The sequence below is a fragment of the Chrysochloris asiatica genome, unplaced genomic scaffold (genome assembly GCF_000296735.1).
Source record: "Chrysochloris asiatica unplaced genomic scaffold, ChrAsi1.0 scaffold00056, whole genome shotgun sequence".
NCBI lineage: Eukaryota > Metazoa > Chordata > Mammalia > Afrosoricida > Chrysochloridae > Chrysochloris > Chrysochloris asiatica.
Genome location: NW_006408574.1, coordinates 1,776,077 through 1,792,347, shown reverse-complemented (window position 1 = coordinate 1,792,347; position 16,271 = coordinate 1,776,077). Strand labels below are relative to the sequence as shown.

Genomic DNA, 16,271 nt, shown 5'->3' with positions numbered 1-16,271 from the left:
TGTGTGTGTGTGTGTGTGTGTGTGTGTGTGTGTGTGTGATGGTTTATGACATTCAGTAATGGAAATGGCATCCTTAGCTCACGGCTGTACTAAATCAGGCACTGGCTGGCTGACTGGGTGCGTGATCCAGGGCACAGAGGTGTCTGGACAGTTGGTGGGGGCGGGAGGGGTGGTTAGAGAGTGTGTGCCTCTCTGGATCTTCCTTAGCGCCTTCCTTAGGAAAAAGAGAGTCTGGCGGGATGGTGTAGACGGCGTGAGACACAGTGCTAGGTTTCTCCAAGGACAGGTGCAGGCTTGCTCACAGTTCCTAGTCAGAGACCCAGTGTAGCTTTGAGGGTTTCAAACGCTGTGGGTGGGTGAGTGCTTATGTGTGGGTGGCCATGATGAAAGAGAAGGTGGGCTGTGGGCACGTGCGTCCTGGGGCCTGTGACGAGTGTGCTGGATGTCGCACAGGACGAGCAAAAGGCGGAAGATGAGCTTGCCAAGAAGCGGGCGGCCTTCCTTTTGAAACAGCAGCGCAAGGCCGAGGAGGCCCGAGTGCGCAAACAGCAGCTGGAGGCCGAGGTCGAGCTCAAGCGAGACGAAGCCCGGTAAGCTGCGCTGGGGTGACCGGGCAGGGAGCAGGTGTCCTGCCTCAGGTCTCTGCTGCAGGGCCCGCGCACGACCTCCCTGTGAGGTGCATGCAGCCTGGGGTGGGCAGCTGCCAGGGTTATTGGAGCGGCTCTTCCTGTTTGTCAGGCGCAAAGCCGAGGAGGACCGGATCCGGAAGGAGGAGGAGAAGGTGCGGCGTGAACTCATCAAGCAAGAGTACCTGCGCAGAAAACAGCAGCAGGTCCTGGAGGAGCAGGGCCTCGGGAAGCTGAAGCCCAAGCCCAAGAAGCCACGACCCAAGTCCGTGCACCGGGAGGAGTCGGGCAGCGACGCGGGCACCAAGTGCTCCTCCACACGTAGGCCGCCTGGCTGTGCCGCTCCCCTGTGGCCTCTGTGTGGCTGTGTTCGAGGGGCCGATGCTCACAGGTGCCCTCTCTGTCTTGTCTTGGCAGCTGACAATTTGAGCAGAGCCCAGTCTGGATCCAGTCTGTCGTTGGCATCTGCAGCGACCACAGAAGCGGAGAGTGTCCACTCAGGGGGCACACCCTCCCAGCGGTGAGTCAGGACAGCCAGGGTTGGGTATGGGGACAGCTCTGTGCAGCTTCTGAGTTCTCCTCTGGAATCACACAGACCGCCTGGAGTCCTATCTGAGCAGTGAGGTCCCTGCCCTTGGTCACTCCTCTGTCTTCGCCGTGCCCTTCCTAAGTGGCTTCCCTGGTCTCGGAACCCACTCAGTGCCACACTGCCTTGGGGTGCTGTGCTCCTTCAGGCTCCTTTAATGTGGAACATTCTGGAACAGTTTGGGTCCTGGTTAGACTCAGGCTCTGGGGGGCTGTTCCGTGCCAGCATGGCTGCTCATTGCTTCACACTATGGACGACCCGTCTGCCCCTCAGGCCTCCCCACGGGCCCACATCCACTCAGAGTATGGCGTCTCCTGGCCTCTCCTCGTGTCCTCTGGACTGTGAGGAGGACGCCTATTGGAGACTGGGTTCTGATACCTCTAAAGAGCTGACTTCTGCTCCCTTCTCTTGGCTGGACGCCGCCCCGACGCGCTCTCTGTCTGCCCTTGCCCGCTGTCCTCGCCCCTGTGTGCCTTCAGGCTTTGTTTGGCAGCAGTGGAGACAGGTGCTCTCGCTGCTCTCCTTCCACCCTGGGAGTTCTGTCCATGGCCCAGAGGTCAGCGCTGCCCTCTGTGGAAGGACCCATCTGTGTTCACACACGTGCACACAGGCCTTCGGGCAGCTTCCGTGTGACGGAGCCGTGTTGGTCTTCCCCATCCCCTCAGGGTGGAGTCTCTGGAAGCCCTGCCCACACTGAGCCGGAACCCCAGCCGGAGCACAGACCGGGACTGGGAGACAGCATCTGCAGCATCGTCCCTGGCCTCGGTGGCTGAGTATACAGGTAACGCCTGGCGCTGGGCCGTGGAAAGGTGGTTTTCCAGTATACCGGCTCCTCACTGTGGAATGTCTCATGGTTCCACATTTCGCATTGACAGCACAAGTAGACAATCTGCCAGCTTGGTGTTTTACTCATTAACTCAGACCTGCGTGTGGCCCCAGGAATGTTGAGGTGTGAGCGGGGAGTAATGCTGCCTGTGATGGTTAGGGAGTTCTGTGCCTGCTTGGCTGGGCCATGACCTGATGAGGCAGTTATGGGGTCTGAATCGGTCATCCTACATTTTCATGTATCTTTGGAACATGAGCTTGTCCTTAAGGGTGGGCTGGGTCCGAAATGTTTCAGCCCACCCAGCTCGGAGGCTCATCAACACTACAGTATTCTGCACGAATCGGTGTATGTTTTGTTGGTGTGTATGCTCAACCACCACAAGAAAACTTGTGTGTTCTTCAAATAGGTTTAAGTTTATGTGACAATAAGAACAGAGACGTGTTCTACCTACGGCAGCATGGCAGGGAACTGTTAGATGCAGCCCCGTCATTCAGAGAAGGCACTTTGTGGACAGCTAGTTTTTCAGAAATGGTATAGCTTAGAAAGTTCTCAAAAACAGTGAGAGAAAAAGTAAAGAAAGCTGACATAGTTGGTTGGAGGAGGGCTGTTTTTCACTCTGGTGGTTGAAGTGGGTGTGATGTGTAGCTCTAGCACTTTCTTCAATATAAGGGGGACACTGTCCAGCTCCAAACTCCCCCAGAAAGCTACCTGCTCCTGCCCTGCGGCCTCTCCGTGAAGTGTCTGCAGGGGGCAGGGGCAGGGGCAGACGGGCCGTCCTCACCTGGCACAGGTGTGCTGGGCATGGCAGGGTGTGTGTGTGTCTCTGTGCGTACACACAGTAATATGTCCAGAGCACTTCTAAGCCTTAGACAAATGTTTAAGATATGTTGTTTCTTGGATCTGCCCATGTTTATATCCAAGAAATGGAAAACAGCCCGGGGATTATTCGCTGACTCCCTTGGTCCCTTTTTTATGTAGAACTTATCACTCAGAATTCTTTCTGGTGTGTCGGAGAAGCTGTTTCTCTCACACCTCTCTGCTTCCCATTCAGCCAGCAGCCCAGCAGCCCAGAGCACACTTGGGTCTGATCTAATTTGTACTCTTGTCCCGGCCTGTACAGGTCCCAAGCTCTTCAAGGAGCCCAGCAGCAAGTCTAACAAGCCAATCATTCACAACGCGATATCTCACTGCTGCCTGGCAGGGAAAGTGAATGAGCCACACAAGAACTCCATCTTAGAGGTAAGTGCCGCCTCCAGCCCTGCGGCTGGGCTGGGCTGTGTGTGCAAAAGGGCTTCTCTACGTGTGGTTGACGTGCTCGGCCACTAGGTGGGGCTGCTGGCTCTTTTTCTCAGTGACTGGGTCACGGGGCACAGGAGGGAGGGCTGAGACCCCCAGGGATGCGGGGGCAGGTCCCCCACTGAAGGCTGATGTGTCCTAGATGGGGGGCTGAGGTCATAGACCCCTTGGGGTGGCAGCTGTACAGTAAGTTGGTGGTCTGAAGTGGAGAGCACACTCACACCGATGCAGCCTGTAAGGTGGGCAGTTGAGACCCACCAGCTGCTCCTCGGAAACCCTATACAGGGTCGCTGTGAGTTGGAACCGACTTGATGGCACTAAACAACAGCAGTTCCTGTATGGGGTCCTGATATGGAACTAGGGGATAAGTACTGGCCCGCTACCCACAAGGTTGGCAATTCAAACCTATCAGCTGCTCCTCAGAAACCCTGTACAACATCGCTGCAAGTGGGAACAGACTCCACGGCATTTCACAAAGTTACCACCAACTTTCTTTTCATTCTTAAACACGATTTTTATCTAGATGAAATTAGCATTCTATGTACAGTTTTGGGTCCTTCTTTTTTCATCTTTTAAGCTACTGGTGATGTATTTAAAATAATAAACTCATGTTAATGTGAGTAGTACATGTTTATAAAAATCCATTTTCTAAAAAAGGTGAGAAAAACGGCATCGTGTTATATTTTTACAAACATCCTTCCTTTCTGGCTTACAGCAGACACTACACAGCTGTGTGTGTTGTTGTTGATGATGATTGTGTGCTGTGGAGTTGGTCCTGACTCCAACCTTGCATAGGAATTCCAAGAGTCTAAATCTTTACGGGAGCAGAAAGCCTCATCTTTGTCCCACGGAACGGCTGGCAGATCCATCTACGTCCTGCTCTGGTGAGTGGCGTCTGGGATCTTCAGTTGGTCTCTCCGGATGCAGAAGAAACAAGAACAATCAGAATGGAAAACACGTGGAATCAAGTAGCCCAGTAGACTCCTGGGACATGTGAACACCAGTCTCCATGACTGAGATGGTGCCCGCCTACCACCCCCAGTTGCTCTGAAAGGGATCACATTAGAAGGTCCCAGATTGAGAGGGAGACAGTGTAAAATAAAACTCAAAATTATTTCAAAAAAGACTGGACTGACTTGGTCAGAATGAGATGGAAGGAATCTGAAACCACGGCCCTCAACCCACCCTTCAGGTCTGGAAAGAAACTCACCCTGGGGCTCAATTTTTAATCAGCAGTACACAGACAGACAGACAGACAGATAGGGGACATCAGCTCTAGTCAGGTGTACTCACCATGGAATGAATGGTCAACCATTCAGAATCAAAGGGGCGACCTGCACCTAAGGACAAAGTTGAGAAGGGAAGGGACGGTGGGATTTAAACAGGCCCCACAGGGAGGAAGCGGGAAACGGGTGTTGCAGTCATTGATGAAACCAAGTGTAGGGTTGGTTGACTGTAAAACTCATGAGCTTGTCCGGAAACCGTTTTTTATTGTGTCTCAATCAATTCACAATAAAAAACCAAACAACTATATCAGACAAGAATCAAATACGCAATATATATGTAAAATTTTGACAACCAAATGACAGATAACCCAATCACAAAATGGACCGAGGTCTTGAATAGACATTTCAGTGAAGAGGACAGTCACATGGCCCCCAGACATACGGAAAGATGCTCATGACAGCCATCTGAGATCTGCCAATCAAAGCCACCGTGGGACACGATTTCATTCTCACCAGGCCGGCTAAGATGAACACAACAGACAATGACAAATGTTGGACCAGATGTGGGGCAGTTGGTGGTGGGGATGAAAAATAGTGCAGCAGTTGAGAACAGGGCCAATTCTTCAAGCCCGAAACCAGAGCCACCAGGGAACTGAGTGCTTCCCCCGGGCAGGGGCTCTGAGAGCTGAGAGCAGACACTCAGACTAGTCACACAGTCGTCAGGTGGAAACAGCCTAAATGCCCATCAACAGAGGAAGGAACGGTGTGGTCCACACATACAGTGGACTACCTACCACTCAGCCAACAGGAGAAGTGAAGTCTTGAAACTTCCTACAGTGTGGATGGAGCTGGAAGACAACATGCCGGGTGAAATCCGTCGGTCACAAAAGGACAGATATGATCTTGTATAGAAAGTCTGTTGTTATTAAGTGCCATCAAGTCAATTCTGACCCATAGTGACCCTGTATAGGGTTTCCAAGGAGCAGCTGGTGAGCTTGAACCACTGACCTTGCAGTTCAAATGGCTTTGCAGTCTGATGTGTTAGCCCACAGCGTCACACCAGGACTCCATAGAGTCTAGACTAGGCAGAGGTCCAGATTCCTGCATCTCAGCAGTATTCACGATAGCAAAATGATGGAAGCAGCCTGGCTGGCTGTCAGTGGACGAGTGGGTAAAGTGGCGCACACACAGTGGAATGTACGTAACGTTACAAAGAATGGCAAATCTATGAAACACCTCAGAACACGGGTGAACCTGGAGGACGTTACGCTGAGTGAAATCAGTTAGTCACAAAGGAGACTGCTATTAGGGAAAGTCAAGAAAAGGTTTCATACCAAAAAAAACATTCTTTGATAATTACCAGGGGTGGCAGGGGGAGCAAGAGCAAATTACTAACTGGAGGGTGGTGGTGAAGTGCCATTGACACATAGTGACCCTAGACACATGGGCACTTGGGTGAAGGGGAAAGCAAAAGAAAAGTAAGATGGCTGTTTTAGATGGTATTTCATCTACAACTCAGAATGAAGAGAAACAGCTGCAAACATCCATGAATGACTGGAACAGGGAAGGTATGAAGTCTGACTCAAGGAATATTGGAAGTTGTCAAAAATGGAATGGAATGCATAAACATCCATGTTCTAGGCACTGGTGAGCAGAAATGGACCGGTGCTGACTAGTCAGAATCTGACAGGGCCCATGGTTTACTATGCCAGACATGACAAATTGAAGAGGAACGGCATCACATTCATCATCAAAAAGGATTTTTCAAGATTTATCATAAAGTGTAATGCTGTCTGTGATAGGATAAAATCCATATGCCTGCCTACAAGGAAGACTAGTTAATAATATAATTCAAATTTACGCACCAATCCATAAAGCCAGTGATGATGAAATTGAAGAACTCTATCAACTTTTCCAGTTTGACATTGATCAGACATGCCATTAAGATGTATTGGTAATTACTGATGATTGGAATGCAAAAGTTGGAAACACAGTAGCTGGAAATTTCGTGATGGAGTTTGGTGATGGAAATGAGGCTATAGATCACATGATAGACTTTTGCAACAATAAGGATTTCTTCAACTTCCTCATGGCAAAGATCTTCCTTAGACAGCATAAGAGACAACGATACACGTGGACCTCAACAGATGGGGTACACAGAAGTCAAATTGACTGCGTCTGTGGAAAGAGACGGTGGAAAAGCTCCATATCATCAGCCAAAACAAGGCCAAGGGAAGACTGGAACAGACCATCAGTAGTTCATATAAAAATTCAGGCTGATGTTGAAAAAAAATGAAAACAAGTCCACAAGAGCCAAGATATAACCTTGGACATATCCACCACCTGAAATTTGAGATCATCTGAAGAACAGATTTGATGCACTAGATACTAATGACCAAAACCCAAAAGATTTGTGGGATGATGTCAAGAACATTGTACCGGAAGAAAGCAAAAGGTCATTAAGAAGACAAGGAATAAAGAAAAGACCAAAATGGATGTCAGAGGAGACTCTGAAACTTGCTCTTCAGTGTAGAGATGCTAAAGCAAAGGAAAGAAATGAGGAGGTAAAGGAGCTGAACAGAAAATCTCAAAGGGCAGCTCGAGAAGACAAAGTCAAGTATTATAATGAAATGTGCAAAGACCGGGAATTAGAAAACCAAAAGGGAAGAACATGCTCAGCATTTCTCAAGCGGAAAGAACTGAAGGTAAAATTCAGGCCTCTACATGCAATACTGAAGGCTTATTTGAGATAAATATTAAATGATACAGAAAGGATTGAAAGAGGATGGAAGAAATACACAGAGTCACTACACCAAAAAAAAAGGAAAATGTTCAACCATTTCAAGAGGTGGCATATGATCAAGAGCCAGTGGTCCTGAAGGGAGAAGTCTACAAATGCACTGAAGGTATTTTCAAAGAACAAGGCTTCGGGAATTGATGGACGAGAAACTGAAATATGTGAACAAACTGATGTACATTAGAGACACTCACTCATCTATGCCAAGAAATGTGGAAGACAGGTACCTGGCCACCTGACTGGAAAAGAGCCATGTTTGTGTTCATTCCAAGGAGAGGCGATCCAATGGAATGTGGAAATCATTGGACAGATCAGGAAAGGTGTGTGCCAGGGTTGTATTCTTTCACCATACTTATTCAACCTGTATGCTGAGCAAATAATCTGAGAAGCTGGGTTCTATGAAGAAAAACATGGCATCAAAATTGGAGGAACACTCATTAACAACCTGAGATACTCAGATGATACAACCTTATTTTCTGAAAGCGAAGAGAACTTAAAATACTTACTGATGAAGATTCAAGACTACAGACTTTGGTATGGGTTGCACCTCAACATAAAAATCCTCACCACTTTAGCAATAAATAACATCATGATAAAGGGAAAAAAGATTGAAATTGTCAAAGACTTCATTTTGCCTGGATCCACCACCAGCACTCACGGAAGCAGCAGTCAAGAGATCAGTGACGTATGATTGCATTAGGCAAATCTGCTGCACAAGACCTCTTTAAAGAGTTGAAGAGCAAAGACGTCAGCTTGACGACTCGGATGTGCCTGACCCAAGCCATGGTGTTTCAGTATCCTCGTATGCCTGTGCAAGTTGCACAGTGGACATGGAAGACTGCGGAAGAATTGATGCGTGTGAGTTACGGCATTGGAGAAGAACATTACAAGTACTGTGGACGGTCAGAAGAACAAGTCTGTCGGCCAGAGTACAACCAAAATGCCCCTTAAAAGCAACAATGGTGACACTTGAGTTCTCGTACTTTGGGCACCTTACCAGGAGGGGCCAGTCCCTGGAGAAGGACATTATGCTTCAATGGAGGATCTGCGAAAAAGACGCCCCCAATGTGATGGATTGACACAGTGGCAGTGATGGTATCATGGCCTCAAACCCTGCAGCTGTGAGCCGGGTGCAGGACAGGTAGCATTGCACAGTGTTGCACACAGCGTTGCTGTTAGTTGGCACTGACTTGACCGCACTTAACAACAACAACAACCATTATTGCATATTTGTATACAAGGGTCTATAGAAGAATCTCGATCAAAAGGTGGAAAGTGTAAGATAAGACAGCATTCCAAATTCTTGTGAAGCCTTGACTTCCTGGAAGTATTGTCCTAAGATATCTTTGTGTTAAAACTGAAGTCCGAAGTGTTCCCTCAAGTTTCTAGGGGGTTAAAGTGACAACAGCAGCTTGGAAGGTGAGACAGCCGTGTGGGGCCGGTGAGGACCAACTCGGGAAAGTAGGGGGTGGGGAGCGCCGCACCCATGGAAGAGGGTCATCCGTGCACTGAAGTAGACACGTAGCGATTTGGGCTCTCTATTTGGGACATAGGTAAAGTCCCGAACATTAGGTAGCAGACAGCGTGACAGGCGCCGCTGTTTGTCCTGTTTGCTTCAGCGTCTACTCTCATGGTAACCGTTTTCTTGAGCTGTTATTCACCCTGCAGCAAGCTCACCCCCTGACAATACAGGGAGAGGTCTCCAGTGACCCCCACACCACACAGCCGTCACCACCCTCGAGTTTCCGGTGCTCCTTCTCTCTCCCAACACCCACAGCCACAGCAGTGTCTGCTTTCGGGGCGGTTGATGTAAGGGAACCATGGCATCTTTCTCCCTCTGTCTGGTCTCTCCCTCAGCAGACTGTGTTTGGGTTCACCATGGGTTGCTCGTCCATTCACCTGTTGGAGAACACGTGGACTGTCCCCACATTTTGGAGACTCTTCTCACTCATCTGAGGGTCAGTCAGCAGTTGACTCATGGTTGAGTTTGTTCCACATAGAAGGGTGTAAACATGGTGACCAGTGGGTGACTGAAGACAGGTTCTTTCCGGAATACACTTGTTTGAGTCTTCTTAGGGTGCCTTCAGAAAAAAGAATATTTTTTGTGTCATGGGGGGAAAAAAATTTTGAGGTCAGGGCTAATATCAAATTTTCTACAGAACTCAAGTGGACATGTTTCCAAATCATTGAAGCTCTGCAGCAAGTTTATGGGAATGCTGTCCTCCATAAAACAGATTTTTGGTGGATCAAGTCTTGAAGGAAGGTCGGGAAGAACTCACAGATGAGCCAAGGGAGGAAGACTGCCAACCTTGATGACGGAGGAGACTGGGGCTGATGGCTGAAACTGGCAGAAGAAGACTGCAGAACCCCACAGCACTTGCAGTGCCAGTGGCCATCTTGGCCTCAGCAAGCTCTCAGCTCGGGGCCGAAAAGTGAGGCTTCATGGCCTCAAAGAGCTCATCTTTCCAGTCTTTTTAACAAGATCGAAGCTAATGAAGATGATTTTATGGAGCAGATTGTAACCGGGACAAGTCTTGGATTTACCAATAGGAACCAGAGAGCAAGATCCAATCAGAACAGTGGTTTCTGAAGGGATCTGCTGGGCCATTTACTTTCCAGGCAAAGAAGTTGGCTCAGAAGGCTATGGCATTTTGTAGAGAAAATCTTGGTAGATTTTCTCTGGAGATACAGGATGAGCGTAGGAGTTGATTATGGCGAAGTTTTAAGAACATTAGAAATTGCCTTGGTGAGAAGAAGGTCTGGAAAGCTGTGCTGAGGAATCTTCATTTGCTCATAACAGTTCAGCTGCTCGTTCTTGGAGGGTAGCCAGGGCTGCCCTGTGAGGACGTGGTCACGTCATCCACTCAACAGCCCTGATCTTACTCCCAGACTTCCCTTTATTCCCTAAACTTAGAGAAACATGATTGGAGCCCCCGAGGGTGTCAAAATTGCCGTTTATGCTGAAATCTTTAGGGAAGAAGGTTAGCGACATGAGACCTTCAGAAGTGTGTAGACTGTGGAGAAACAAGGCGTTCATGCTTTGACAGTTGTGTTTTAATAAAGGCTTCTGTAGTTTTTGTAGCCATACTTTTTGGCTTACCCTCACATAAACTTATGTGAGGACACACTTTGATTTATCTTGAATTTCTAGCCGGAAGCACTGCATTTATCAGTGGACGGTGGTCACCGGTGTGGCTGGCCTAGCCGTCTTCCCACTAGCAGTGCCTGAGACACCTGTTCTCCACACCCTCCCCCTTTGATTCCAGCTTCAGGGCGCTCAGGTATGGGTTTCTCACAGGCTGGAGAGCTGGAGAGGTCAGTCCCGGAGGTCAGCAGTGGGCTGTTGTGCTGTCTGAAGCAGGAAAACAGCTTCTTTCCGGTGGGCGCCACTGGAATTTTATTGATTTCTTTTCCGTTTCTCCCTCCATCCAGGAGTTAGAAAAGTGTGACGCCAACCACTACATCATTCTCTTCCGGGACGCGGGCTGTCAGTTCCGGGCCCTCTACTGCTACTACCCGGAGACTGAGGAGATCTACAAGTTGACCGGCACGGGGCCAAAGAGCGTCACCAAGAAGATGGTCGACAAGCTGTACAAGTACAGCTCGGACCGAAAACAGTTTAACCTGATTCCAGCCAAGACCATGTCTGTTAGCGTGGACGCGCTGACCATCCACAACCACCTGTGGCAGCCGAAGCGGCCCGCAGTGCCAAAGAAGACGCAGACACGTAAATGACAGCGGCCGGCGGCCCGAGGCGGGCGCCTCAGCGTCACTATTTATTATTTCATCCCCGTGGGTACGAAGTGTGCAGTCAGGAACCTGTCCCAAGAGGCTTCTCGAGCACCCCAGGGAGCTCCTCCCTCGGCTCCTCAGCCTCGCGCAGGATGGCTGGCCTCTTTTTACTTGAAGTTCTTCCCCAGAATAAGTGAAAGAGATTGGATTTGCTCTGCTTGCCTCTCACCTCGCCCCCTTTTGCACATCCCTGACACTCCCCACGTTGGCAGGCGCGCTGCTGGGCTCGTGCTGAGTGGTGATCTTGGGTCAGGGGTTTGGACGTCTGGAGAAACGGGACTGGGGAAACCTTTTCATTGGAGAAATGGAATGATATTTATTGGTTGTGTCTACTGCCAACGTTTATATCCAGTTTCTGAACAAAGATCCTTGTTTGCTGCTCAGAAGACGTTTACTGAAAAGACCAGTTCACTAAAGCACTGAGATCCATCCGCAAGGCCGCCTTCTGTGCAGTGATGTCCGCGAGAGACTGGCCTCGGCCCCGCAATCATGAGGAGGGTCAAAGGTACAGGGAGCCGGCGCTCGTCCGACTCTGAAGTGCTGTGATGGACAATGCACTAGCGGTTTGCCCCTCGAATAAAGACAACTTTTGGTAAATTAGCATATTTTTCACTATGAGCACGCTCCTCCCAAACAATGACGCACTGCGGATGGCGGCTCTTAGCGTTTCTGGCTTCATGCCCTGTGGTGGGCTTCCTGTGTCCTGCCCTGTCCCAGGTTGGGAAGCGCAGACCGGAGACAAGTTTTGTTTGGTAACGTATTTAAAAACAATTAAAAGTGGTTATTTGCAGTTATGTGAGAGCTACAAGTAAGTGGCTTTGGAGTCTTTCATGTGGGGTATGTTGGGGCGAACGGTCCAAGGCTGATGCTTCAGAGCAGACACGGTGAGTCGTGTTCTCTGTCCACTCCAAGGCCCGTGGAGCCGCGGTGACGCTCCTGGGACTCAGCCACTGTGCCATCCTGAGCTGACCCGACTGCCGGGAGGTTCGCATTGCATATAGTTTCTTGGAAACGTTCTTGAACCTCTCTGGCACGGCAGGAAAACCTAGCGCGCTCTGGAGAGCGGGTACAGACCAGCCATCAGTGTTCCCTGGAGGAGAAAGCACGGTACGTGATGCTCCACCCTCCGCGGGGCGCGCATTCCACACGGACCGCCATGCTGTCTGGGCGCGCGCTGTCCGGAGCCAGGGTGCTGGCTCTGAGACGTCCGGGGGGACCCTGCCCCAGGGTCTCCGGGGTGCACATCATGTCTCCTGTCTGTTTCAGGCCATGTTCCCTATTTATTTTAAGGAAGCACTAAAATGTAATAAAGTAACTAGTTTGCTTTCTACTAATCGTGTGCAGCTGTGGCAACTCATTTTGCCCATCCAAGTGACACCCACCTCCTGGCTCTAACGGTGCTCCCGCCAGGCATCGGAAGTGGCGGAAGCTCGCTGATGATCTAGCCCCGGCCTTGTGGACACAAGTGGGCGGAGCTTTAGTGGTGATTCCCAGGCGCTCCTGACACAGGAGAAAATGAAATGCGGTCGGTCGGTATTCACAGCGTGTGACGACCGGTGTGCTGTGTGTCCCTGACCGTGGCGTCTGCGCGTCGCTGCTGGGCGCATGAAGCTCCCCCACCCCCCAGCTTCTCTGTGCGCTGGCCCGAGAGTCTCGGCTGCTATGACAAAGCTCAGATGCACAGGATCCCTTTTGGGGAATGGGTGATGAGTAAAGTACCATCGATGCTCCGCTTTGGAGTCAAGCTATCGCTCTGTTTTATACATCGCGCATTTTCCAGAGCGCCGACAGTATCTTTGCTACGTGGAGTTTATTATGACGGAAGCCAGTCTGTTCATTCTGTCTGCCCGCCGCAGATTGACCCTGTAAACAGGGAAGTCTGGCCCACTGACCCCAAAGGGCCTCACGTGAGTCCCATGGTTAAAAAAACTGGTGCGGATGCACACATTACACCGAGTCTCGCGCGCGTGACAAGGCAGCTCTGCTTGTAAGCGACTGCACGTCCCTGCAGGGTCAAGCCCCAATGACGTTCTCCACTTGGTTGAAAAGTGGAAAAGGCAAAAGTGAAGACTAGTTGTTATTGGGGAGGGGGAAGTATTTGTGGGAAGTACATTTTTTCACTAAAAATCAATTTGGATAACCGCTTACAACTGATGCCGAAGCGGTTTCCCAGTACTTGCTCGTCAGCGACTTTGGCACGTTTTGTGTGTGGGCAGTGAGGGCAGCGGGCTGCCGTGTTGTGCTCTCGTGGGCAGTTGTAGCGTTGTCTCCACACGGCCTCAGGGTCCTGGTGTCCCAGGTACTTTGAGCTGCACCCTTGCTAGTTGCTGCAGTCTCTCTCTCAGGACATGACCTGTGGCCATTGTATCAGGTGTCAGTGGGCCCAAGTCCCTGTCCTGTTGTGGTTCCTCCCTTCCTCTGTCTTGGGGAAATCTGCACCCACTGTCATGGGGCCCAGTCTGAGACGGAGCTGCCCCTCTATAGGACAGAACGATTTCCTAGGGTTTCTGAAAGGAAATCTTTATGGGAAGAGTCTCCTGTTTCTCTCTTAGAGCAGTTGGTGGGTTTGGCACCCTGTCTGCCCACTACCCCCGACCACCCCGAGACACCATGGCTCCTTTGGGGATCAGCAGTCGTCTACAAAGCTGCAGACATGTGAGCTGGTGCTCTCCGGCGCAGGCCCCTTAGGTTTTCTGAATTATCCCAGTAATAGATGAGGGTGGAGTTTGCTAAAGTCACTATTATGACGGATCCAAGAAACACAGTAAAATATTATCAGTCGGAGGCCCAGAGGCAGGCCCGGGCACGTGGCAGGGCGGTGATCTGTGTTAGGGGAAACATTTCTTGTCAGGGAGCGGTTCTGGTTGTCACTGCTGCAAGGGGGCTGCCCCTAGATTAACTCCATCCTCCCCCCGGAGCTCCTCCTTGGGTCTGTGGTTTCATTTTGAACTCTCAGATCTGGAGGTCTGGGGCCCAGGGACATGGTGTTTCTTCAGAGCCTGGGCGGCAGCCCTCCTATAAAAGAACAGAGGGTCCCAAGACACCCAACAGCTGGCCTGTAGGTCCGAGCCAAGCCCTCGCCCCAGGCGGCGCCTTTCCAGGAGGTGGCGAGCCCACTTACTGTGTGTGCCCCAGAACTCCCCCTTCATTGCCCCACACTGTCGGAAAGAGCAGGCAGGCTTACAGCTGACTGCTGACCTGGATGGGGACCCTGCGCCGTAGCCACGGTCACGGGCGTGAGCGCACCTCACACAGCCTAGAAAATGCGCTGGCTTTTGAGTTGTGTGTGAGTTGCACATGCGTTGAGGAGACACGCCACTCTAGGCCCCCAGTCCTTAGCCACCCCCTGGTCTTCCCAGGGAGGCCGAGGACTGGGTACCACTCTCTCTCAAACTCGAATCCTTACATCCCTTCGGATAAAAAGACTTACCGTCCGAAGCCGCGGCTTTTGAAAAATGGTTCCACTGTTTCATTTACATGGACTGCCTGTGTCGGAGGCATGTGAGCATGTCTGTCCTATTCCTACTGCTGTATCCAGGGCAGCTCCGGAACAGTGACCGTGGTTTTGTCTCTTAGTGGACGGTGTTCTGAACAGAGAGCTGATCGCTAGAGTTAGCAGGCAGGGTTGAAGAAAAAGCGATGAAAGATTTAGAACAATAGATGACTCTGGGCCTGATTTACATTTAAAGTTGTGTATTACTGTGTCACCTGAGAAATCAAACGCCGCAGTGGCTTTTGTACATTTGAGAGTTCTTCAAGTTTTCAAGACATCCCTGAATGTGTCTAAACATCTTGGGATACCTAGATTTAAATTTTATTTTTAAAATAAGTTTGTTTTGTTGTTGTGTTGAAAATGTACACAGCAAAGCATGTACCAACTCAGCAATTTCTCCATGTGTGATTGGGTAGCATTAATGACGTCTTTCAAATTTTACGTCATTCCTTGCCGTCTCTTCTGAGCTGGTCCTCCACCATTAACAGTACTGACTGTCTCTTTGTTGTTAATTCCATCCCGTTTTGTTAGGACCTTCAAGTCCGACTCAGCAACCCTGTAGACGGTTTCCAAGGAGTGCCTGGTGAATTTGAACCACCAACCTTGCAGTTCAAACCGACCTTTTGGTCCAGTGCTTTCCCCACTAGTTTGTTTGTTTTTAAATCACAGTGCTTCAGGCAGGAAGTTTTACTTAATTCAGCCAAATTATGGTTTGATTTAAAGACGACTCCAGGGAACATTTTTAGTTTAAGATTTAAGGTTTAAAGATTATCTCTCGGGTCCATCCAGCCTCCATGACTCCAGAAAGTCTGGATTCCATGAAAATTTGAAATTCTGTTCTGCGTTTTTCGTTTTGATCAAGATTCTGCTCTAGAATTTTTCTAAACCTAAACATTGATAAGAGATCAATTCAGAAGGTATTAGTATAAAATCAGAGAAGCCTTGTTAAACAAAGCACCAAAGTGAGTGAGAGACGGCCCTTTCCTGAGAGATCCTCCACCTAGGTCTCCACCCTTCTGAAGGCGGTGTTTCCATCGCCCTAAGCCCCGCCCCCGGAGAACTCATGTCAGAGGTCAAAGTGGCAGTGCCTATGCCCTCAAGGGACTCAAATCATGTTCCTTTCCAAATGTTCTTTGGGTTAGGGGAAACAAAAGGAAGTTTGAAGGGGGCAAAATCAGACTTCTAGGGTGGATGGGATAAGGCTTCCCAATGCAATTCTCCTAGGACTGCGCTTGCTACCCTCAATGAGTGAGCCAGTGCATCGTCGTGACAGGTAAGATTCCTCTCTGCAGCTTTCCTGGCCTTTTTTTCCAGCCTCTTCAGACTTCAGAGTAAAGCCTCATGATCTTCTGTGTCCTTTGAGAAAACCTATTAAGGTGTTGCCTTTGGCATCCCCAAAATCAGTCACTGTAACCTTCTGAGCTGACCTCTCTGCCTTGAATTTAACTGGCCTAGCAAATCCCCTCAGAAGCCACTGTTTGGTTTGGCCCTTTTTATTTCTGAAGGAGATAGAATTCTGCAAAATCTATGATATGTTCATTTCAAATATCTTCTTTAGACAGCGTAAGAGACGACTATACACATGGACCTCGCCAGATGGAATACATAGAAATCAAATAGACTACATCT

The 16,271-nt window shown here is 49.8% G+C and overlaps 1 protein-coding gene across 1 annotated transcript in view; it reads left to right on the top strand.

The window, feature by feature from the left end:
* The window catches only part of CAMSAP1 (calmodulin regulated spectrin-associated protein 1), a 76,272-nt gene extending 65,180 nt beyond the window's left edge, over window positions 1-11,092 (top strand). Inside the window, exons 12-17 of the mRNA XM_006863687.1 lie at window positions 454-590; window positions 739-947; window positions 1,044-1,146; window positions 1,878-1,993; window positions 3,159-3,277; window positions 10,790-11,092. Coding sequence (XP_006863749.1) covers window positions 454-590; window positions 739-947; window positions 1,044-1,146; window positions 1,878-1,993; window positions 3,159-3,277; window positions 10,790-11,092 — 987 coding nt within the window. The remainder of the gene's footprint in view (window positions 1-453; window positions 591-738; window positions 948-1,043; window positions 1,147-1,877; window positions 1,994-3,158; window positions 3,278-10,789) is intronic.
* Window positions 11,093-16,271: the final 5,179 nt, after the last annotated feature.